This window comes from Bacillus rossius, chromosome 1, assembly GCF_032445375.1.
Source record: "Bacillus rossius redtenbacheri isolate Brsri chromosome 1, Brsri_v3, whole genome shotgun sequence".
Lineage (NCBI taxonomy): Eukaryota > Metazoa > Arthropoda > Insecta > Phasmatodea > Bacillidae > Bacillus > Bacillus rossius.
In genome coordinates, this window is record NC_086330.1 from 253,411,688 (window position 1) to 253,435,501 (window position 23,814).

Below are 23,814 nucleotides of genomic sequence, written 5' to 3' on the forward strand. Positions count from 1 at the left end.
TTTTTTAAAAGTTTAGTTGTGCGGGACGTTGTTTTGCATTTTTTAATCTAACATGTAATTTGCGTAGACTATCAAAATGTCAGAGTTCGGTCACCACATACAATGACAAATATACGGAAGAGTTTGAATGGGTGGAGAAAGATCCAAAGTGCAGGACTAACGCCATTTGCAATTTGTGTAATGTTAAAATCAATATTGGTAGCATGGGAAGAACAGCATTAGCCAGCCACGCAAGAGGGGCAAAACACGTGCATTTGGTGTCAAGTAATTTTGGTGATGTGAGATTATAAATTTTTTTGTTGGTGGTAGGTTTTGTTTTAAGCAAGTTCATTGATTTAATTTTTAAGCCTATAGTTAAGATGTCTATTGTTTAACGCCAATAAAACATCATATTGTGTGTGCTTTGTGTAACAAAAATGCAAATTGTATGCAAATATTGATAAAAACCACCCTTGAAAAAACCAGGAATTTTATTATCCCAGAAGAGTGGCCACCCTGGTAAGCAAGGGGTGCAAAATAACAGGGGTTGAAGGATAAAAAAAAAAAAATAATAACTCCCTTAGTAAGTATATGTCTAAATAATTCCAACTCTTTGTGGCCTTACAAATATTATCACAAACTTTTGTCAGAAACAATTTTTGATACAACCAACCATTACTGCAAGGGGGTAGGAATAAAAAAAAAACTTTTGTACCATGAACACTATCAATTCATTTCGTATTTATTTTAAACTTGCTAAATATTGCCTAAAACTTATTTCTTAAGTGTATTTTTATATAACCAACCATTACTGCAAGGGGTGGAAATAACAAGAATTGAAAGGGAATTTTTTTTTAGTAGGTATTGTACGATAAAATGGTTTTCGTTCAGATTTTGTTTATTTATTATTGTGAATTAATTGTTAGATGTTAAGATATTAGTATTGTAATGTAAGAGTTAATTTATATTGTTAAATATGTTTCTACGAGATCCAGCCACGAACAATCTAAACTCTTATTTATATTACATCAACAATAGACATTACTGCATTTATATCACATAAGTTTGCAATCTATCCTGAGCTGGATTTATTTTAAATTATTTTATGTTATATTGTTATTTAACTGTCATTTAAGTTTATTAATTATTATCACTTACCTGTATCTTGCTGCTTATATGTGTACGAAGGCCTCCTGTTATGTTCTTACAGCAGCCAATCAGCAACCAGATTTTAAGTTAACAATAAGACTTTTGTTCAACAGGGAGGAAGTATTAATAAAAAAGAAATGTCTGAGGCGTACATCGTTAGGCTTAGCCCGACGCCGCCGTGTAGAAATTTTGATATTATATAAAATATTTATTACATGTTGTGATAATATATTGTGCATCAGAATCTACACTATACCAAGGCGTGCCGTGAGTAAATGTGGCAAGAAGTAACTATGTTGTATGTAATTATTTCAATATTTCGATGGAAGCCTAAGCAATCGCCATTAAAGCCACGCTTCTCTTAGTAATGCCACTTACGAATTTAGTAACTTCGTGGTAACTTTGTTTTGCATTACTAGCTGTGCTACATATAGAAGATAATTGTAATTAATTCAGTTATAGCATTTTTAATTAACATTTTGAGTACATCGTAAGTTTGAATAATATACCAGAGGTCTGTTTGTCAAGTAATCATCGTTCACCCTGAACTAACTAGCTGTGGTACATTATAATAATTAATTGTGATACAACTGCATAAAGCTAAATTAAGAAATATTTAAAGCTGAGTTAATCTTTTTCTGGACCTATTTTAATTTTGAACGCAAGTAAAGAACTTTTGAAATGATCTATCGCACCGTATATCCTGTCAATTTGATCCAGTTACACATCACCAGGTCTGCCTTAATCACACTAAACAACAATCATATTTTTTTATTTTAATTTTTGTCAATCCAAAGCAAACTACATCAACGCCGGTGTTCTTCTGTATACATTAGTTCTTAAGTCATTGTAAGCGTATATGCATGTGTAAGTGTAGTGTTATCATTATATTAAATGTGTTTTGTGTCCTGTGCCCCAAACCATCAAGACCTTCTTACTACAGTATATATATATATATATTTTTATCCTATACCTTTTCCACACCATTAACATATTTTATTATATACTCAACCTATCTCAGTTTTATTTGTATTTATTAGCAATTTATGTCAGCTGTATCAATCTTCTGGATGTTATCCCCTGGTGATCTTGATACGATCACAGTACAACACTGTAAGTAAATCCGTACCGATAGAACAGAAGAAAAACGGCGCCCAACTATAATTATAACAGTAATAGATCTAAATACGAGTATCAGTACAGAGAGAAATTTTTCTACCTCAATGTGGATTCGTAATCAAGTACACACCAGACACATCATTTCCAGTAATAGTACAGTATACTATTAAATCCATTATAATTTATTGTAAAAATTCTAAACATTATTTAAAACCTTGGCAAAAACAATTTTTGATAACACTATTACCATAAAAAATGGATTAAAAAAATTCAAAACTTCTTTGCCATCAAATTCATTCTAATTTCTTTTTAAATCACCTTAATATCGTCTTGAACCTTGGTCCAAAGCAAATCTTTATACAACCTTGTATTAATGCAAGGGATGAAAAGAGTATTTTAAGATCAAAAAAATTCATAATTACCTTAGTAGGCATAATGCAAAATTTATTCTAAGCTATACAATGTTAGATGAATGAGTTAGAATTTTTGGAAACATTTTCGCTGCATGGACTATGAGAAAATGTAAATGTTTTATAAATCATTTTGGAATATTGGAGAACATGTAGAGCATTATGTACATTAAGATCTTTAAAATGTTTCAGAACTTTATATTATTTTCCAGAAAATTTCCAGAATAAATAGGTAGCCTACTTCAATATCTACCTATGCCTAAAAGCGATTTTTTTTAAGTCTGTACTGACAAAATTGTATGGTTTCTGTTGAACTAGAAGATCTCATTGATAGAAGTATGGGTTGTTGGATTGTGACACACAGCAGTGCTGATTGGTTTGGAACGTAATGGCTGTTTTTCTGCATCTTGCTGCTCACAATAGGTAGGTAGGTAAATTAATAAAATAACACTTCCATGAACAAAATCTTTAAAGTCTAATAAAAAAAATTATTTGTTTTCAAACATGCTGCAATTATAATGTAATGTATTTAAAAACTTAATACTAAAAGGATTAGGAATTTGAAATTATTTGGATTCTATATGAGCGCAAAGGGGTTCTGGTCTCATCCACTAAATGGCACTAGCCACTTTGCAAATATGGTTCCTTTTATAGCAGCATATTATAGATAATATATAATGGCTGTGTTTGGTTACATGTGTGTAAATAATATTTGTAGTAAATACATTAAATATCCTTCATACAGTATACAGTAATTATATAAATTCATGTGAGCATCACATGTATTCAGTGATGTGTGTTTGAACTTTTATGCAATAATGAAAGCACACACGGTGTAAAATGTACTCAGGCAAAAAAACTCATAAAATGTATCTCTTTTCTTTCTTAAATCTTCACTTAACTACGGACAGATTTCTTGGATAAACCGTGAAATTATTAAAACCATAGTCAATTGATACTGGGTGTGGATGCTTTGAAACAAGATCCCTTTCAAACCATTACTATCCAAAGTGGGGGAAGAAGAAAAAAAATTTCCTTTATTTTATTGTTTTCCCTTTTACACACCTTTATAATTAGGGAAGGTGGGGGGGAACTCATGCAGATAATAAATGACCAAGAAATTGAATACTAACTACTTTTGTTTTATTAACTTTTTTTTCCACTGGAGCAACGGCAAAATTATGTTATTATACTGGAAGTAATTTTGTAAACAAAATAAATGCTCAAATCAAAATACTGAATGTTTGACAAAAATACTTAAAAAAAAGAGAAATTGTAACTATTTAATACATTTTAATTTTATATTATTTTTAACTAAATAAATACATTATTAAATGTTTATTTAAGAAAACATAGGTATATAGAATCAAATAATATAATAAATCAGTGTACAACAAACAACATTCCAACAATAATTGCTTCAGAGAAAAGGACAGCATTGAGCACAGACAGCACAGTTACAGATAGTTGTGTACAAAGTAAAAACAACTATTAAAAAAACTGTTAACACTGCTGAACTCAAGTTTATTTAATTAATGCTGATACTGTAGTGTCTCTATGACAGTTGACCTGGAAGTAAATATCTGGAAGGAATTGCAATATGTAATACTAACGCAACATGTAACAAACACTACATAACAAGTACATACAGTACATTCTCCCACGAACACAAGAGAGAGAGAGGCAAGACTGAAAGATGCGAAGGTTTCTCTCCAGCATGGCGTCACCGACCTTCAACACTGCATACTGAGGACTAACTTAACTTGTTTGTCCCAGGCACAAAATATCTGTGTGAATGTGAATAACTTACCATTGTAATGCATAGATGTCAAATAAGTCCACAGAAAATAAACATTAAAAAAGATTGAGTGTAGAATAAAAGACTGCCCACGTACAATTTATAGATCTTAAAACGAAATGCAACAAGAGATGCACATGCAACATCTGCACGATGCTCCAGGTGGTTTACACTTTGAGTAAACTCAAGAAGTACTCTTGGGAACAGCATGTGCACAAAGTGCAGTGAAGTGGCCTGGCCTGCAATACAAGCTGTGCACTGACAATGTTCAGAGCACAAAACACATTTCAAAATGAGTGTCAACTGAAAAATCAAGCAAAATTCACATCAAGTTCTGTGTGAACCTGATGCATTGCAATACAGAATACAGCTGAATACATTCTACAGTCAACTCCAAACTCTATGACCTCCGGGAATAACAACTCTCCTGAAGAAACATCCTTTTTTTTTGGGAACTCAGTGAAAAAAAAAAAAAAAAAATTTGGAAGAAAAAACACTGAAAAGAAACTTAGTTACATTTATTGTGGGTAGTATTTGTTGTAATTCTCTTAGAGATAAATTAATATATTAACCACCACAAGTATTATCTGCCAAGGTCGCTAACCTGTATAGAGTCGCAGGAAGATGATATCCTGCAGCTACTATCATGTCTTCGTATTGCCGAATGAGCAGTTGTCTCGGAAACTAGAAACTGTGTGTTATCGGCTTATCACTGATGACATCCACGCCACTTCAAGGCACACTTTCTTCCAGCTGTCTACAAGTAGCGGTGCCTGCAAGTCTACCTCGTACGTCTTCAATCCAGTTCTCATTACTGCCAGTGCTGCAGCCATTCACAATCCTTTAGTTTTGCCACCTGCCCCTTGACGTCAAACCCCACCTCTTCCCCGAAAACTGTGTTAGTTATCTCCAGGGGTTGTATTTTTATTTATTTCTTTATTTCTTTATAAACATGAGAATAACAACACTGGGCTACTAGGAGTGTAGAGAAGTGACAAATCTGACTCATCATGTGTACAGGCATGCGACAATGAGATTGTGTTCTGTAAACGCAAAAGCAGCGGCTTTCCAGCTTACAACTCATATTTATAAACTATTTCTGACAAATAATAACTGCACATGATATTCACGTTTACAGTAGGCAATAATTTATTAATATTTCACTAGCTGAAAATATGAACTTTATTGTTCCAGTGAATATATTTATGCAGTTTACAAGGTAAACCTGCACATTTTTGCCATTCATAACATGTTTACTATAGATGTTCATGAGTTACAAATTCAAAAGTATATGACAGTTAACTCCTGTTTTTATTTTCACGAAGCTGCATCTCGATGTAAAATGTCCCATTCTCGTGGAAAGGTGCAACATGGCTGGTCTCGCAGCAGCGACGATAGGGTTTATCACAGGCTCAGTGCATGAGATGCGTAATGTGATATTTGGGAAAAGTAGTTTTAAGTAACTTGGTTTTAATTTTGATAAGAATAAATGGTGGTTTCTTCAGGGGTTCACTGGCTGCCTGCGAGTGGCCTCAATAGGGTGGTTGTGCAAGCAGTCTGCCAGTCTTGTATTCATTCTCTACGTCACGAATGTGTCCTGGTATACAAGACAACGAGGACCAGGCAAAAGATTTGAAATACATTAACTTTTCAGTAGCATATCTATGGTGTTTACTGCAAGGAGCAAATGGAAATGGTTTTAGCACGTGCATTAAAATATTCACAGCGCCGCAGTCAGGCTTATTTTGGTGATAAGGCAAGGTTGTACATGCACATATAGTATAACATTTTTCTCACAGACATCTGCCAACTAAAACAGATGGAAAAAAAAACAAAAAAAAACAATAAAACTGGAGTCATTTTGTAACAAGAAAATGTTGATCATAGACTTAATGAAAAAAAAAAAAAAAAATTTTGGATGATGGTGATGGAACAAAAACCAGTCCTAATTTTCCAATTTCAATCAGTCCCCTTTGCAATAAAGTCCCTTTTCGCAGGAACTGTGGAGAGTCATAGAATTGAGAGTAGACTGTATGCACAGACATAGTACCTTAAAATTTATACTTGTTTACAATGATTTACAAATAAACACATAACAGCAGTCACAATATGATCACTACAAGGACATGATTTAATGTTTGTATTTTATGAATCAAAGCAGTGTTGTATTTCACAAAAATGGTGTACAGATTAAACAGGGTGAAGTTTCTGTGTGTTAGAGAGGATCTGTTGTATATAGAGAGAAATCTTTAGAACCTACAACAGATGCAGACATAAAAGCACTTAGTACGATGGTCAGTGTTTCAACTGTACCCTCACCACTTTCTGCTATTTTGTTGTTGCAGAAATTCTGCAAATGAGTCTAATTGGAGGCCAGATGCACTGAAATCAGCTGTTCTAACACTATTTCTTGTGTAAACTGTAAAAGTGAACAGATTTTAAGTTATCACTAATCTCTGCACTCCTTTATCACACCAATTGATACAATTTGATTTTTAAATATCTATTTCACAGTATTCTGAGTTTTTGGAAGTGGATTCTGAATATTTTCTAAACAGTGAAAAAAATATTGTATTCAACAAAAGAAAGGTGAAATTCTCATAATAATTATTTTTGCACCAAATGTCATAAATGCATGTCCCTGGAAATGATTAAGCATAGAAGGTGCAAGATATGTTACATTATTGCTTAAATAAAGCTCCATTCATGCACAAATGTAATCAATTTCTGAAGAAAAGCATTAAATGTTTTGACAGCAGAAAACATATTTCAGAAAAATATTTTAAAAAATATTATTTATTTGGTAACTGTTCAAGATATAGAATTTCTCCAAATTTGAATATAATAAATCTGACTACCATAAAAAAATGGGTGTTCAGAACAACCACATTTTATGAAAAAAAGATTTTTATCGAAACAATCACTGATGATATTATCACTACTTTGTACGTTTCAGTACGAAACCAGTATGCTGACACATTCTTGCAGCTGAACTTGCCGGGTGATGGCCTGCAAGACTTGCAGCTCTCCAACCACACACTCAATGCTTCCACTGAACAAAAAGCTGCAAGACACAGTTCTCTGGGCTTGCCTTGGCGATTGGCTGAGCAAGTAAATGGAATGTAAACAGAATTTTTTTTTTTTCCACTTTCATGTCTGGCATTGCTTACGACCATGCAAGCACGCCTGTTTTTGGAAAAGCCTAGAATAAAAATTACCAAAAGTTTAGTTTAAAACTGAAAATAATCATTACGCTAAATAAAAAAATTTAAAAGAATATCTACCATAGAAATATTCCAATATTGTAACAGAATAATAAATAGAAGCCTTTAACAAAATCAACAACGCACTCATGGTCATGGGCAGAATGCACTGGCACCCTCATGAATATATTGCATAACTTAAGATTTTCAGACTTGTAATTTTCATCCTGCTATTAGGGTAAATCCATGTATTCAAAAGTCATGAAATGTAACTGAGCTCCCTGTTGCCCTGGCCCCGGGGATTTCACCCCCCCCCCTTTTTTTTTTCCACACCAAAGCCCTGAAAATTTCTTATCACTACTTTGCTACCACCCTAATAAAAATGGAGTATTATTAATATTTTAAAATCATAATCACAGATTATTTGATTCATAAAAATAATGTATGTATAATGTAGCAGGAAACAAATCTAAATCAATCAATAAATAATTTTAGAATCATGCATGATACAATAAAATGTTTTGTGGATCACACTTGTGTAACAGAGGGGGTACACACCCTGCCCAACACCCAGACGTCTCGATACTTCTCAGGTTTAACAACTGTATTCATAAAGGGATTGTATCTGACCCAAGCGTTCCCAAAACTTACATTATATAAAGAAAGTATTTTAATTATGATTTTGTAATAAGGGTTATGCTTATACAAGAATGCTTGTCCTTATTTTACAAGGGTAGTTACGTTTACCTTTCAAAATGTCTGCGGCACAGTTTTGGATAAGATAACAGTTTATGCTTTTTAGCATAGCATAATTCCTGCCAAACTACTAAAAGTAACACTTTAACCAAGAATGTGTTGAGTTAAGTGATATTTTCTTAAGGTTTCACAAATATTTACTAATAATTTGTCACTTAATATGCATAGGCATGTTTAAGGTTTTTTTTGTGCTTCAATATAAATTATAATTAATTTTGGCTAGGTTTTACATTAAGTCAAATGTAGTTTTTTTATTATTTGTTCTTTATTATTCTTGGTAATTTAAAATTATCATGCGTAGTTAATTATGTTTTTTTTTTTAGAATTTTAAAGCATCTTGTAATTGTGAGACTGTAACATTCTAACATTTTAGAAGCATTAAAAAAAAAAATACAGGCAGGACACGGATGCGACACTCTGTCGCCAGTAAGTTATTTTTCATGCCTTAAGTTAGCGTGGAAGCGCATAATTGTGCAGCAGTGGAGTAGAATGCTTTCTGGGCGCTGTCTTGCCAGCCAATCAGGACGAACCATACAGTAGTGAGATGTGTCTTTTCAGACTTTCAGAGAACAAAATTTTAGCAGCACATTTTCCCTATTTGGTCATGTATCTGGTTTTGTATTGTGATTGGCCAGTTGGCCAACGGAGTTGCTTCCCTTTGTTTCCAACTTGGTAAGGAAAGGCACCTTTGTTGGTCAGGTGTCATTGCTAGATTGTCACTGTGTGCAGTCGCGTCATTGGCAGCTCACCAAATTTTATATGACGAGTGACAGAATAATTTAAAACCTGCTATTAACCTTTTGTTCGTTTGTTTTTGGACCATGAATAATTAGAATGTCGACACCAGGTGTTGGCATTGGCCTAGGGTGACCGTCGCACATCATGGTCTCTTGTTTATTTTTAGACCTCCCCCCTCTACTGAAAGCCAGCGCAGCAGCTAGTAAAAAAAGAGAGAGATAGAGAGAGAATGTTGTCACCCGGTTCCTCAGCCCAACAGCTACCTGTGAGTCATCTAGTCCTCGGCGCCAGCTTAGCAACGTAGCGTGAAGGGAGTGGTGGTGTTTAGTCCTGTCAACTGTCAAGGTTACTTGATGGTCATAGTCCCGTTCCTGCCTGCCTCCCTCCCTCTTGATCTCGTACCAGTTGTGACGATAGCGCGCTTCATTATCTTCCATCTACACAGCAGAGTTTAGCTTGCACGTGTCGTTTCAGATGGTACAGTATGCCACAAAAGTTTCGCTTTCAGGTGGAAGAGTATTTAATTTAAGTATTTTCCTGACGCATCACCACACATCAATTTAAATAATCATTTGTTTCATAAGTAATTACTTAACAGGTACCACAAAATGTTAGTAAAATTTATTTATGGGAAATTTTTTTTTCTTTGGAATTTGTTACAAAAATCGTGGGGCGCGCTACACACGAGGGGGCGCTATACACGAGTAAATACGGTAATACAAAAGGGTTCAAAAATTCTTTCATTTTAAAGTTTTATAAGAAAAAAATGCTTCTTTTCAAGAATAACTAACCCTCATGCTGGTGAAAAGAATAACGTCATAAATAATCTTTAAAGCCAAATATATATATTAACATCACAAATTTTTAAGAGTATTAAGAATTTGTTACTATTCTGGAATGTAAGAGCGTGGTTTGGGTGAGTTGTGTCTCATTTCTCCACATGGGCAATACGCGCCCTGAAGTAGAAGTCTAGCTGGATCCGTGCACCCTTAATCGAACAATAGTGCACGCGACCCCAACAACCACTCAACACTCACGTGGTCTCCGACCAGTCACTTGGACAACGCGGTGCTGTGTAACATGGCTGTCAAGTATTTTCAAGCATATTTTTACCAACTTGGTTCTCTATTAATATATAGATTTCTAATAGACTTTCTACCCTAAATGACTGGCATGCCTAACCTACTATGCATTAGGTCTATGAAACACCACATTTAGAGCAATAACAAGGCATTCAGCAAGCTAAGTACCAACATCACAAACTGTAACCTTTTGATCGTAGACAAGAAAATTTATCTGCATATTATGTAATGAAAATAAATGTCAGACCAAACCTATAATTTTTCATTAGTTATCTGCAACTTCCACAGTTTCATGACATTGCATCAGTTACCATTGCATTTGGAGAGTACGAACACATTTTTGTACTGGACAACGCTGCTACCCATGCATGTTAGACTTAAAGAGCATCTCCATTTTACAGAGGATTAAATAAAGTATGGAAAATAATTAACTTTTAAAAATTTTTAAGAAAATTAGTATTCAAGCATAGAAGATTAATTTTCTGAGTTATAGAAATCATTAACATTGCACATTTGGTTTATTAAAAAAAATTTTTTACGTGTAATGCAGACAAATGCACTGATGTCCAATTGTGTTTGTGTTGTAAGGCGTTCGGAATGCTCTCTTTCAAAAAACTAAAACTGCCAAATCTGTGTTAAGAACAAATTGAAAGCATGTTTGACAAGTTATTACTTGTGAAGTGTATAACATGTCAATTTAAACAATGACATTTTCAAACGAATTGGCCATAGGTTTATCATAAATTTTTGGGCACACTTAAACAACCTAACAAGTACACAGGGTATGAAAAAAATCTAAAATTTTGCATATAATATACATGGATGCAAAACTAATTATGCCTGGTATGTTTATTACTGTTGTGAAAAAATGGGACAGGGTGAAAACATGTGGAGGGAGAAAGGGAGCTATGTTTTAAAAATTATTTAAGGAATTAGTTAACATTGTTATTTTACATCATGCATTTAACCACTGAGCTAGAGAGACAAAGTAAAAAATTGTGGTGAATTTTTGGCTATCAATGTTGTAGTCCCATATATTTAAAGCTGCGATCACTTATGAGTGCCCCACTACTCACTTATGTTACACTGCGATGATGTCATTCCCTTGCCTTACAGTACCAGCTGTAACTAAATTTTACTTAAAGGAAACTCAAGTATAATTTAGGCCTGAATACTAAAAGAATTGGTAATTTAATAGAGTAGATGCTTTTTCCATTTTCTGAAAATGGTATTGTCAAATACTACTTGTCACAGTAAAAACACAGTTAAATTTTTTTAATGTAGCTAACCTAACCTCACGTTCACACCATTTTACAAACTTTTTATTGAAGCTAACCTAATATAACCAATCATTCCCACATTTTACTGGGCTCATAACCTAATACAATTTGCTAGATGTGGGAGAGTCATTTAAAAATAAATATTCACCCATTAAAAAATACAGTCATACTTTATTATTCTTCCAGTCATTGCTAGTTGCTAACAGCAATTTCCACAGAGTACATGCAGCTGCATAGCACACAAAAAAAAACTTCCATACTACTTCCACCTATGTTACCGGCTGCAAAAATGTATCACTAAAAAGTATTCAATACTTTACTTGAACAATCAAACTGAACAATAAAGTGTACAATGGAGTGTATAAAGTTTTTATATAGGGCAGTTCTGATACCACTGCTGGCATTGAAAAATATACCTGCATCCATTTTTTCAAATACATACTTGCTTTGTTGTTTGTTGATAGTAACAGACCACAAGAATATCAAGTTTTATTTTTTAAGGTAAATCTTAATAACTATTGTCTACTGGTTAACTATGAGTAAACAAGAGAATATTAACATAATAAATACGTAATGTATAGTTTAACAATAAGCTTGCTTTGAATTTAAATTATTTATTTTAAATTTTATATTAAAATTATGGTATCCAACAAAAAGTTATGTTTCAACTACTTATTCATAAAATGTGGCGAGTAATTATAAATTTTGGTTGTAGTATCAAGTATCAGTGGAGGTATCAGGCTATCCTTGTTGGCATCAGGTACAAGTAAATAATGCAATACAAATGAACACTTCATCAGATGAGCCAAAATTTTACCTTTTAGACTAATGATGTTGAAAAAAATTTAAATTACATTCTTACATTTTTATTAATACTGTCCATACAAAAAAATTGAGCCACATAAAGGAAATACTAATTTTATGGCATATACACATATATATCAAAAAGAAACCATGTATTTTGGTTTCCGAACTGACATAGTTTCCAAATTGAATTTTATCTTATGTCACAGCCTAATTATTATACTACTATTATAATATACTACAGTAAACTCTTGATTACCTGGGTCTGAATTATCCTGTTTTCAGGTTAGTTTATTAGTTTGCTGTATTCTGAAACTATGCGTTTTGGCGCATTTCTTCGCTTAGTCATTCTATATAATAAACCACCCTGTTACCGTGTCAAAAAGCTGCTTGGTCCGACCCTTCGTGTTGCCCACCCCTCAGCTGTCATGTTCGTCACACTTTACCCGAGGGGGAGCCCTGACTGCAACTTCATGGCTCCAGTCTCTGTCTTGTTTGTTTCACATGCGCTATGCCACTTTCTGCCCAGCCATCGGCCCGGCAAGCGCCCGGCGAGTGACGTGACTGGCTGGCATTCGGCTGTAGGAAGGGACAAAGGGGGGAGGGGGGGAGAATAGCAGAATATGTGTGTTCATGGTCAATGTGATTGAGCAGTGTTGAGTAACTTTCCCTCTTTGGCCATTGTAAATGACCAAGAACTAAAAACGTACGTGGAGGCTATCTTCACGTGTCTATCATATCATGACAGGTTTTCATGACGCCAACAATATTGTTCTCGTGCTATTTATTTCCCACGCTTTAAACTACAATATTTCATGACTACAACTGGAGCCACGGCTCTGCAAGATGCACACGTATTGCTACACCCATTAGTGATTTATGGAAACTTTCCTGTGTTAGGTCCGTGAAAAGCATGCCTCTGATAATTGGTGTATAGAAGTGCTACTTGTGTATTCCTCCAGCCTGGCACAAGTTACTCTGCGTGCTAGTTTTATCAATGGACAAGGAACTGATAAGAAAGAACTTGCTGCATAGGGGTAGAAACATTAAATACATAGAATGGGAGGGGTGAGGGAATGATTAAGTTACGGCAGCCTCTCCAGCAGATAGAGAAATACAGCTTGGCGACACAGTGACATATTGTTTACAGTCCAACAAGATGAGACACAGTGCACAAAGACTTCATTTGTGCTCAGAATTCTAAGACAAATATACGGTGCAACCAAAAATCGAGGGCGGCCCTTATCGTAAAACAGATTATCTGTAATTTTAATTATAAATGGGAGTTTACTATGTATATATTATCTTTATTTTTATCTTGTGATGTATGTTTGCAGGCCTTAAGCCACATCTGTACTGGATCAGAATTTAACTACTTTTATTTACTTAAAGTTAATTAAGTTTTAAAATAAACTTTTTTCTATGGTTTACCAGTCTACATAGGAAAGAATCATACACTAGAAACTGTCAAATTTAGACATGGTGCATTGGCTGTTTAAATATTTTTAATAAAAGACTAAACTAATGATAATAAAGCAATTTTTACATACCAACTGACCAAATTAAATAATTCAGGTAAATTTTGTAGCATTTTGTGTTTTTACTTGCATTTCAGAGCAATGTAGTGGTTTTTTATACTGTCATTTCAGCATTATCTCTTTACCTCAATGTATTTGGTTTTTTTTAAAACCTTACCTATAGAGCTGTGCTGTTATGGTTTATATTGGTTGGTTCGGTTCAGTTTTACATCAATAAACTCGGCACTCTGTTCCTGTTTTAGTTCTTATAAAGCAAAACAAAAAATTCTTAGTGCTAACTGAATATGAATGAGGTAACTGGGCCATTATTTGGTTATACAAAACAATCAAAAAACACAGAAAAGAAAAGTACACTCTTTGCAATAATCTGAAACTTTATATTATTAAGTATTTTTAAACTAAACTCAAAACTTGGAATAGGTAAACCAACTGTTGCTGGCGTAAAAATCCTGATGGCCAAGATACATCCGGGTCGGAATTTTTGGCACTCGTATATTTTTATTACGATTCAAATGTAACTTGTTCGTTACAGTCTACAATTTTATCATACTTTGGTTTATAATGTAATATGTTTTGCTTGCATTGTTTGTTTATATTGTAATTAACCTTTAATGTACAAGGGGCCAGAAAATGTTACGTTATAACCAGCAAAAACCAGTACCACCAACATATGAAAGGAACTGAAAGACGCCATATTGTTTCAACTGTGTTTGTGCCATAACAGTTTGTTTCATTATTAGTAATTGAAATTTCTTCTTTGTTAGAGAAGAGGTCATACGGAAAAACTAATGTAGCAGTCAATTAACTGTAAACTTCAGGAATTCTATTAAAATATATTATGCTTTAACGAAGACAAATATTAACCAAATGAAATCATGGGGATGATGAGTTTAAATGAAAAAGCTGCTCCAGACAATGTCTAGGAGTGCTCCAGGAGCGGCAACACTGGCCAGACGCATACCTGGAGTGAGCACCACACCAGTGACATACACCTCGCCTTGGCACAAACCGGCCAGCTCAATGCAGCTGCTGTCCACTTAAGTTCACGCAAGTTTTCTCGACTGCAAAATTCATTTCAGTCAAAACCAATAGTTTGTGCTTTACCAACAAACTTAAACTTCAATTAATAAAACAATTTTAAAATACATCCTCTCGTCCAATCAAATTTCCCTGCAGCATCCAAGAACACATAATTTTTTGCAAACCCAAAGCACAGTGCTTAGCTAAATTTGTTCAGTGGACATTGAGACGAAAGTTCTTTGGTAGAGTCAACTACAAACTAACGTTGTCCACGGTGTCTCCACACGCAGTATTGCAGTTTCCGGGAGGAGACACCTGAATGATGAGACGAGTGCGGCCCGCAGAGCCGGAGACAGCGAGTGTTACCTGTCGTCCATCACCACCTTCCTGAACACTCCGGCCGGCATCTGGCTCTTGACCTCGTGGGAGCCGAGCGCCGTCGTGCCGTCCTTGGCAATGAACAGCTGCAGGCCGGAGGCTGCGCAGAGTCACACTCCCGTCACTACCAGCTCTGGTCTTTTAACCCTAAATATCATTTTATCTAAAATACTGATTCAGCACAACATTCACATAAACCTTTTTGCGAGATGCCAAATAACACGTCCTACTAGCGCAACAGAAGAGTGATGAATTGAAGGAAAACCTGCCCGCATACACCCCCCTTCCCCCACCAAATTCCGTTCACTGGCAGAAAGGCGGTCACATGGCCAACCAAACAATCGCAACACAGCTTTTTCAGCCAATTACCAAATGCAGCAAGGTTTTACATAACTGCACCATCATGCGAACACCTGCTCAAACTGCTACAATATAGAAACTGCCAGAAACACAACAATAGTCTAGGAATGAATTTAAACTTAACAATTACAGAAATGAAGAAATATTAAAATAAAATGCATAAAAATACATTTCCACAGATAGACACTTGGTGAGCAAACCAAAATCAAAACAATTATTAAATAGGGTTATTTTTAATACAAAAATTAATAATTCCTAAGTGATACAATACCTCAACAAAACACATGAATGAATGCAACCACATATACTGTTTAAATAACCAATCTACCTACAATACCTGAGAACAGTTCGAACAACAAATAATTGTGGTTCTGATAATTATCTAAACAAATTCACATGAATATCATGCCTATAGCACTGGGGCAGAGGGTCTCGAACTTTACAATGTAACAGTCTTAAATTGTAGTAATAAAAATATTGAATCTGGGGGATCCCAATTGCATTTATTTTTATTAACTAATTATTTTTATATATATATATATATATATATATATATATATATATATATATATATATATATATATATATATATATACACACACACTTTAACCTAAGTCAATCTACACAAGCAATCGAAAATTCACATTCATTAACAATTTAAACTCAAATTATGGGTAGCGTAAAAACATTCAAAAGCAGGACAGAAAACAAGTACTGTATTCAGCATTTTAAGCACACAACGCATGCAGGGCTAGGACCATCCAGCCATTCCGAACCACGGAGCCACACACCGTATCTCCCTTCTCTGTGCATCCAGCTGTGCTGCAAAGCATTCATGCGTGTCCAATCCGCCTGCATAGTGATGTCAAGAGAGAAAACATCTGCCCAACACTGATGCCGTCACCTGCTGCTCAGGTGCACCATGACTTCAGCTGTGACAGCGATGTAAGACTGACAATGGAACCAAATTGTGCTACATGAGGAAAACGCAGCATAATGGACACCGTAACCACAATGTATTTTTTTTAAATTCAAACCACCTGGGTCAAACTACCTCATCTAAGTCAAAAGTTAACCGTCCAAACCACTTGAACTCATAGGTATGCAGTGCGCTGCAATCACTTGTGAAGAAAACAGCAACGTACCACATGTTGTAAACACCAATCTACCTACAATACACATGTGGAAATGCTTTCTTGCATTTGGAAACAGACTATTTGTGTGTGCTGTGTGTGAGGACATTATCTTCAACCTGCATCATGTGCAGCCGTCTCCTGTGCACGAACAAATCCACCTGTATCGCCGCATCAATCCAGGTGAACACATTGATGACATCCTGTCAAACACCACTCTCTTTCTTACAGAATATTGCAGATAGTGGGTTGTGTGCATTTCTCGTGCAAGCCAAGGATGCAGGCACGACGCAAAGGTTCGCAATGTCTTGGCTAGTATTACAAGTTCAAGAACAACTGTGGCCTGGAAACATACTAGTGCTGGTGCCTCCAGTTAAATCCCCCCCTCCTTTCCAAACTTCTCGCCCCTACCAGCCACGGGAGCAGAGGGAGAGGAGGACTCTACGAGCCAGAAACCGCACCAGGATAGTGCTGAAGCCAGTAGTGCACTGGCTCAGTCCGGGATACGGCCCAACCTCATGCCTTGTGCAATCAGGGACCCTGAAGGCATGCTGCCCCGCCCATTCCTGAGCGGTGGTGCTAGCCAACACCCAGTGACAGCGACCTCCCTTGGGTCGTCAACGACCCCTCGTGGACACATCTGGCGTGCTTGAAGTAGTAGGTGCCTAGCCTGAACAGGAGACCCATCTAGACACTGGTAGATACTGGATATATCAGCGAGCCAAACATGCGTTGCTGTCCAACCTGGTGTTCAAGCTGAACCATGTCGCCACCACAGGACGTGCTGAGGCTGACATCAACATCCATGATCAAGTCTGTTGCACCAGGAAGCATTTATCTTTCAAGAAAGGCTGTGCTAACTGTTGTCTCGGAAGTACATGTGGCATAGCAGCTTGCTAATAATAATAATAATAATAATAATAATAATAATAATAATAATAATAATAATAATAATAATAAAAAGGGTTGTGCGAGAATGAAACATTTTTAAATAATCAAGATTTACTGTAGTTATCACTTTCAAAATATATTGTTCTATACATAAAACTGTTGTTTAACATATAGAATGACAATTTAGTTGCCTGTGCACAACTGACATGCACCACACGTTATGTAGGTCTACACTAAATTATAAATAAACATTCACTCACTTAGGTAAAAGTCTAGTAGCTAACATGTTAATTGTGATAAGCATCAACAAGAAATCATCTAATGAGAAATAAAAATAACCTGTAATAATAATAACAATAAACGTATCAATAAAAATAACAAATTATGATGAAAACACCTTGCATTATTAAACACACTAAATTTACATCCTTTTTTTTTATTTTCATGGAGAAAAACAAGTTCTTGCACATGTTCTGTACCAAGAAGTTGTCTCCTGCAGCTCACAATGCTCCTAGCTCCTTAGAACACTCGTTCACTGGCTGCCTCAGTCGCAGGAATCCCGAGAAACTGCATTGCAATTTTGCACAATTGGGGGTAAAGATTACTGCCCTTCTCTTTCCACCATTTTAAGTGGTCATCCGCTCTTGAAATAGTAGGCAAAGAAAGATAGTCTGACACTTCCATGTTGCCATTATTTTCAGCCTGTTGTGCCAGTTCATCAAACACATTCCAGAGAGATGATTTCTAGAGCTTCAGTTTTTCTGAATCAGAGAGAATATATTTTGCTTTAAATATAACATTTTGACAACCTCAATTAATACACACTTTGTAGATGTACAAACTTTAAACAGCTGTACACATTGTTAAAAAAAATAATATAGTAGGCATTCAAAAATTATGTAAGTATGACAAATATGTTTTTTTTAACGTTAATGTAGGTAATGTTGAAGTTAGTGTCCTGAAACATACATGTTACTCATAATATATTTAATATTGATCAATATTTGAAGTCTTAAAAAATTTTTAATTTAATACTTGAGCTTACCTGGTGTGTTTGTTTGTGAAAGTGAAATTTGTTCCACTTTTCGCTTCAAATGCTCAACTGCACATCATTTTTACATCTTTGGGTACAACAACGTGGTTGAATCGTTGATCTACTAGCATGACAGTGTAATATGGTTAACTTCTTTCAAACAAAGGGAACCTCGCCTTCAAAGACTGAAGCAGTGCTCTAGCAAATACCACACCAGCTCCCATTATTCCCTTATTTTTATTTACATAACCTGTGAGATATTGTGTCACAGAAAATAAAACCGTTATTACCATTGAAGCTGAAGGAGACTGTTCTGCACATAATTCAGTTGTGGCTTCATATAACGGTTTCAAAATTTCGACATACCCTTGAACGAGTTGCCATTCATAGACTGTTAAGTGTGGCCAAATGACATGCAAGTGCTTTTTAATTTCTAGTAACCTGCTGAGCATGAGATACTCTTGAGTTCCATCTAGTCGCACAATCTTGGATCAAACTCAGTGCTGGCAGTCCAAGTTCAGTTTGAATTTTATGAAGTTTCTCGGTAGCACTGGAGCTATGCTTGTAATGTCCAACAATTGTCCAAGCTCTTTTCAACATGCTGCCCATTCCATCAGTCTCCTTCAGTGCATCATTTAATGCTAACTGCAATGTATGTGCAAAACATTGAAGTTGAACAAGTTCTACACAGCACATTAACATACCAAGCTTTATGTTTCTACCATTACCTGTAACTACATATAGGGGTATTGCATATTTTAGTTTGACAATGTTCCACTCTTGCAAGACTGAAGTAAATTTATCTGCAATGGCAGCACCAGTGTAACATCCCGAAAAGTGATGACAACCAAGACCAAAAGTCTTGAGGGTAAAATCTTTGATAAAGTGGCATGTCACTGCCATGAACACATCATTGGCAAGGGAAGTCCACAAGTCACATGTGAAAGACATGGAAGCTACACTTGCCAATGCATCTTCCACTTGTTTGCTTACATTTTCTTTAACTTTAAGATACAAGCCAGGAACTACACTGCGTGAAAACGTAGTTCTGCTAGGTACTCTGTATAGAAGCTGTGCAGTACCAAGAACTTTTATGAAAGACATGTTCTCCAATGTGTTATTGGTAACGTGGCATCAGCCAGCCATTCCCCAATTGAATTTGTGATGGCTGTAGCTTTCACATGAGCTGGAGACCATTTAAATGTATCCCCTATTTTAAGCTGTTTGGGCACAGGTTCTCCAGATACACTAGAAAATCTAGGCTGTGATGATTTTTGTTTCTGAAGGTCATCAAATTCATTTTTTATGGCAGAGTGCTGTGAAAGATGTCTCAGTAGACATGATGTATTTCCGGACTTCGTTTTGATAACTTTTCTACAAATGTTACATATTCCCGTTGACTTATCGCCACTTTTTGTGTAATACTGCCACACTGATATGTCCACATCTTCCACTTTACAGTAAAATCAAAGTTTAATTTGACAACAAAGTTTACTTCTGTTAAACTGTTATATTCCCGCAACACTTTTTTTTCCCACTTGGTTATGCCACAGTTGGACATAAAACAGTGAAACCTCTAATTAACAAATCTCAAGGGACCAAAATTTGTTGTGTTTGTTGTAAAGGGGTTTGTTAAATGGAGGTTTCGCACGATATATTTCTAGTCATCATAAAGCTTCACATAAATGGCTAGAACTTTCTTTCTGACTGTTTAATACGATATGAGGAAATAAACATGAAAACGTACATAGAATACACTTGTTTAATGGCATGTTTAATTAGGTCGAAATAAAACACTTAAGATTTTTACAATTACAGTAGAACCTCATTTTTACGTACCCGCGATATACGAATTCCCGCGATTGACATATTTTTTTACATGCACTGTCAATTTCCCTATACTAATAATGCATTCTTTTCCTGCCTTGTGCAAAAGCATTTCCCACTGTTTACGTAGAATTAGTGCTGTATTTCATGGCAAACCATCGGAAAATTTAGAGAAAACAATAAATTCTCAAAATGAATAGCGTAAAGTTTAATTATTAAGCGTTACTGCATGAGTGTATCGTCACCACAGCTTTGTTCGCCATTGTAAACAACTTACCTACTTTTTTTTTGTGCCACGTGCTATTGTACACCATACGGCCATGAACCAAACGTATGGTGACATAAACATGAAAATTAATAAGTACTTTTCTTAGCGTTCCCCCATAATCTTAAATGTATTATGCATGAAAATAAAGGTGAAAACTCACATTTTAAATACACAAAAGAGCGGATTACTGTTCCATTATTAAAATACGTTTTAAGCAACGTACGAGTTTCCTATAAATATGGCATCTTCGTGCATATTCGGCGATGTTCATTTTAACACATTAGAAACATTCTGAAAAGTCAAATGGCTGCAATGAATATCCAAACAATGCAATGGCAATTTAACTTCTATTCTTCAACGTAAACAATTATATTGATGGTGGTAGCTATCGTTTTATAGTATTATATTATTATATCCCAAAAAATCTGAAATTAATAAAACTTTAACACGTAATTAAATACAAAGTTCAAAAATCAATTGTGTTACAAAATTTCAGCACCAAGTGGCTATATCAAGATGCTTCAACATTCTCATCTCTTACACAAGAACAGCAAATTTCATGTTTAACTTTCGGCAATAATGAAAAACGGCGATATTGGATATATTTATAATTTTAATTATGTGAGATAGTGAAGTTCTAGTTAATATATAAAAATGTAACTGTCTCTGACATATTATTAAGTGTGGTATATATATTCTCATTGTTTCCCATATAGTGAGATGATAAAAAAAATTTGAACATTTCCCTCATTTTGCATTTTCCCGGTTTTTACATATTTTTTTCCTGGTCCCTTGAAATATGTAAAAATGAGGTTCTACTGTATATACAATATTTACAGTGATGGCGTGCCTTTTCTAGTAAAATCGGCCCAGAGACGTTGATGTTAGATGCCCTAGCCTCCATTAGCCAGTCAAAAAGTATCTTGTCCAAATCTTTGACATACTTTCACACGTTTTCGATTTGTTCCTACCAGAGAAGCATTGTTTTTGATCTGTTCCCGGTTGGATAATATGGTCGAAAGTGTAGACGCCGGGATGTCGAAACGTTTAGCTACATCACTTTTTTTTCCACCTTCATCAACTGCATTTAAAATTTCTAATTTTATTTTAATGTCAATCTGTCGCCACTTTTTAGGATTAGAATTCATTTTACAGTAGTACCGTGTTGATTTCCGTAACTACGTGTGGAAATAAATAAACAGTGAAAACTGAAAAAACGGAAATTGTACTACACCATAGTTAAAAATATTTGCGTGTGCACATCTTTAACTATAGAAACGCAAAATATACTAGTTGTTCGTCTTGCCAGAGCGATGGTACGGGAGGTTTCCGCCACTAGCACTAAATGTACCAGCCATTTTGAACAAAGTGGGGCATGTATTCACGACGTGTGTTATCCATGATGCTTTGTTTATTTGTCTTCCGCGATTGTGCATATTCTTTTAAGGTTATACGCACATATTTTTAAGCAGTAAATGCAAAAAAAATTAGTGGATGTCTTGTAGGAGATGTTATTTTTGCATGTTTTTCAAAAGCGGCAGTTCGTTGTAAAGGGAATTTCACTATTTCGGAACAAATAAAACTAGGTATTTAGAGGTTAAAACAGCATTGATCTTATAGAGGTTCAGCGGGACCAAAATTTTATTTCGTTGCATGGGTTTTTTCGTTAAATAGAATATTCGTTAATGGAGGTTTTACTGTATTAGGAAATTATTATCATATTCTTAATAACATTTTACAGGCATCACATTATTTATTCATACCCGCAGAGTAGCTCGCGTAAACGGGAAACTCTGGTACAGTAGAGTCCCGAAAACTCGGCACTCGATAACCCAGCAGTCCGGATAACTCGGCCACACCCTGACAAGGGGAAAATCCCAGCGAGCAGATTCGTTCAAGGTCCTGCATTCCTTTGTCTCGCTCCACACCCCCACTCCTCCCCCACATGTCTGGCGCCGGCGCGCACTCAACCATTCAGTGTTCAGTCTATCTGTAGCCTTTGCCAGTGTTAGTCAATTTCTTAAGTGCGTTGCGCATCTCAGTGTGAGTGACTGAGTTTGGGGGTGCTGGACAGTACTCTGCGATGGCATCTTCTGTTAAAAGAAAACAAGTGAACTTGTCTATGGAGCAAAAGTTGACAGCATTAAAGAAACTTGATAAGGGAGAAAGTGTCAGTGCTGTAGCTAATGACTTGGGAGTCGGCAAAAGTAAGATTGGAGGCTGGAAGAAGAAGCGGACAGAAATCGAGTCGGGGTGTGTTAAGAGAATGTGTACAGAAACATCGAAAGAAAGGAAAAGTATGAAAGAAAGTGTCTTTAATGAGGTAAATGAGGCACTTTACACTTGCTTTCGCCAAACAAGAGAGAAGGACATGCCAATTAGTGGGTCAATCTTGCAAGAGAAGGCCTTGAAATTTTATGAAGAATTTAAAAAAGACAACGATCCTAAATTTGTCGCAAGCACTGGCTGGCTTGATTGCTGGAAGAAATGCTATGGAGTCCGTCAGCTTAATATTTGTGGGGAAAAACTATCTGGGGACACGGAGGGTATGTGTCAGTTTAAGAAAAACTTTCAGAAATTTATCGAAGTTGAAGGTTTGACCGGAGAGCAATTGTACAATTGTGATGAAACAGGGTTAAATTATAAACTGTTACCAGCGCAAAGTTTTGCTTTCAAGGATGAACAGTAAGCCCCAGGTTTTAAAAGGAGGGTAACAATCCTAGCATGCAGTAATGCAACAGGTGAGCACAAATTAAAACTTGCTCTCATAGGAAAATCAAAGAAACCACGTGCATTTAAGCACACTGAGATGGGTAAACTTTCAGTTTGGTACCAAAACCAGTCAAATGCCTGGATGAGCTTTGCAATTTTCAAAGAATGGTTCCATGAAGAATTTGTTCCATCTGTTGAGCAGTTTTTAAAATCTAAGAACCTGCCAAGGAAAGCTATTCTGATTTAGGACAACGCATCTTCGCACCCAGGCATTGAAAAGTTAAAAAATGGGGACATACGAGCAATGTTTTTACCACCCAATGTCACAATGTTATG

General features: G+C 35.6%; 1 protein-coding gene across 3 annotated transcripts in view; it reads right to left on the reverse strand.

Moving 5' to 3' along the window:
- Positions 1-3,238: 3,238 nt before the first annotated feature.
- Positions 3,239-23,814, reverse strand: part of LOC134527479 (early estrogen-induced gene 1 protein) — a 134,009-nt gene continuing 113,433 nt past the window's right edge. For all 3 annotated transcript variants that reach the window (XM_063360182.1, XM_063360181.1, XM_063360183.1), the window contains one exon: positions 3,239-15,354. In XM_063360182.1, coding sequence (XP_063216252.1) covers positions 15,239-15,354 — 116 coding nt within the window. In that variant the 3' untranslated portion in view covers positions 3,239-15,238. The remainder of the gene's footprint in view (positions 15,355-23,814) is intronic.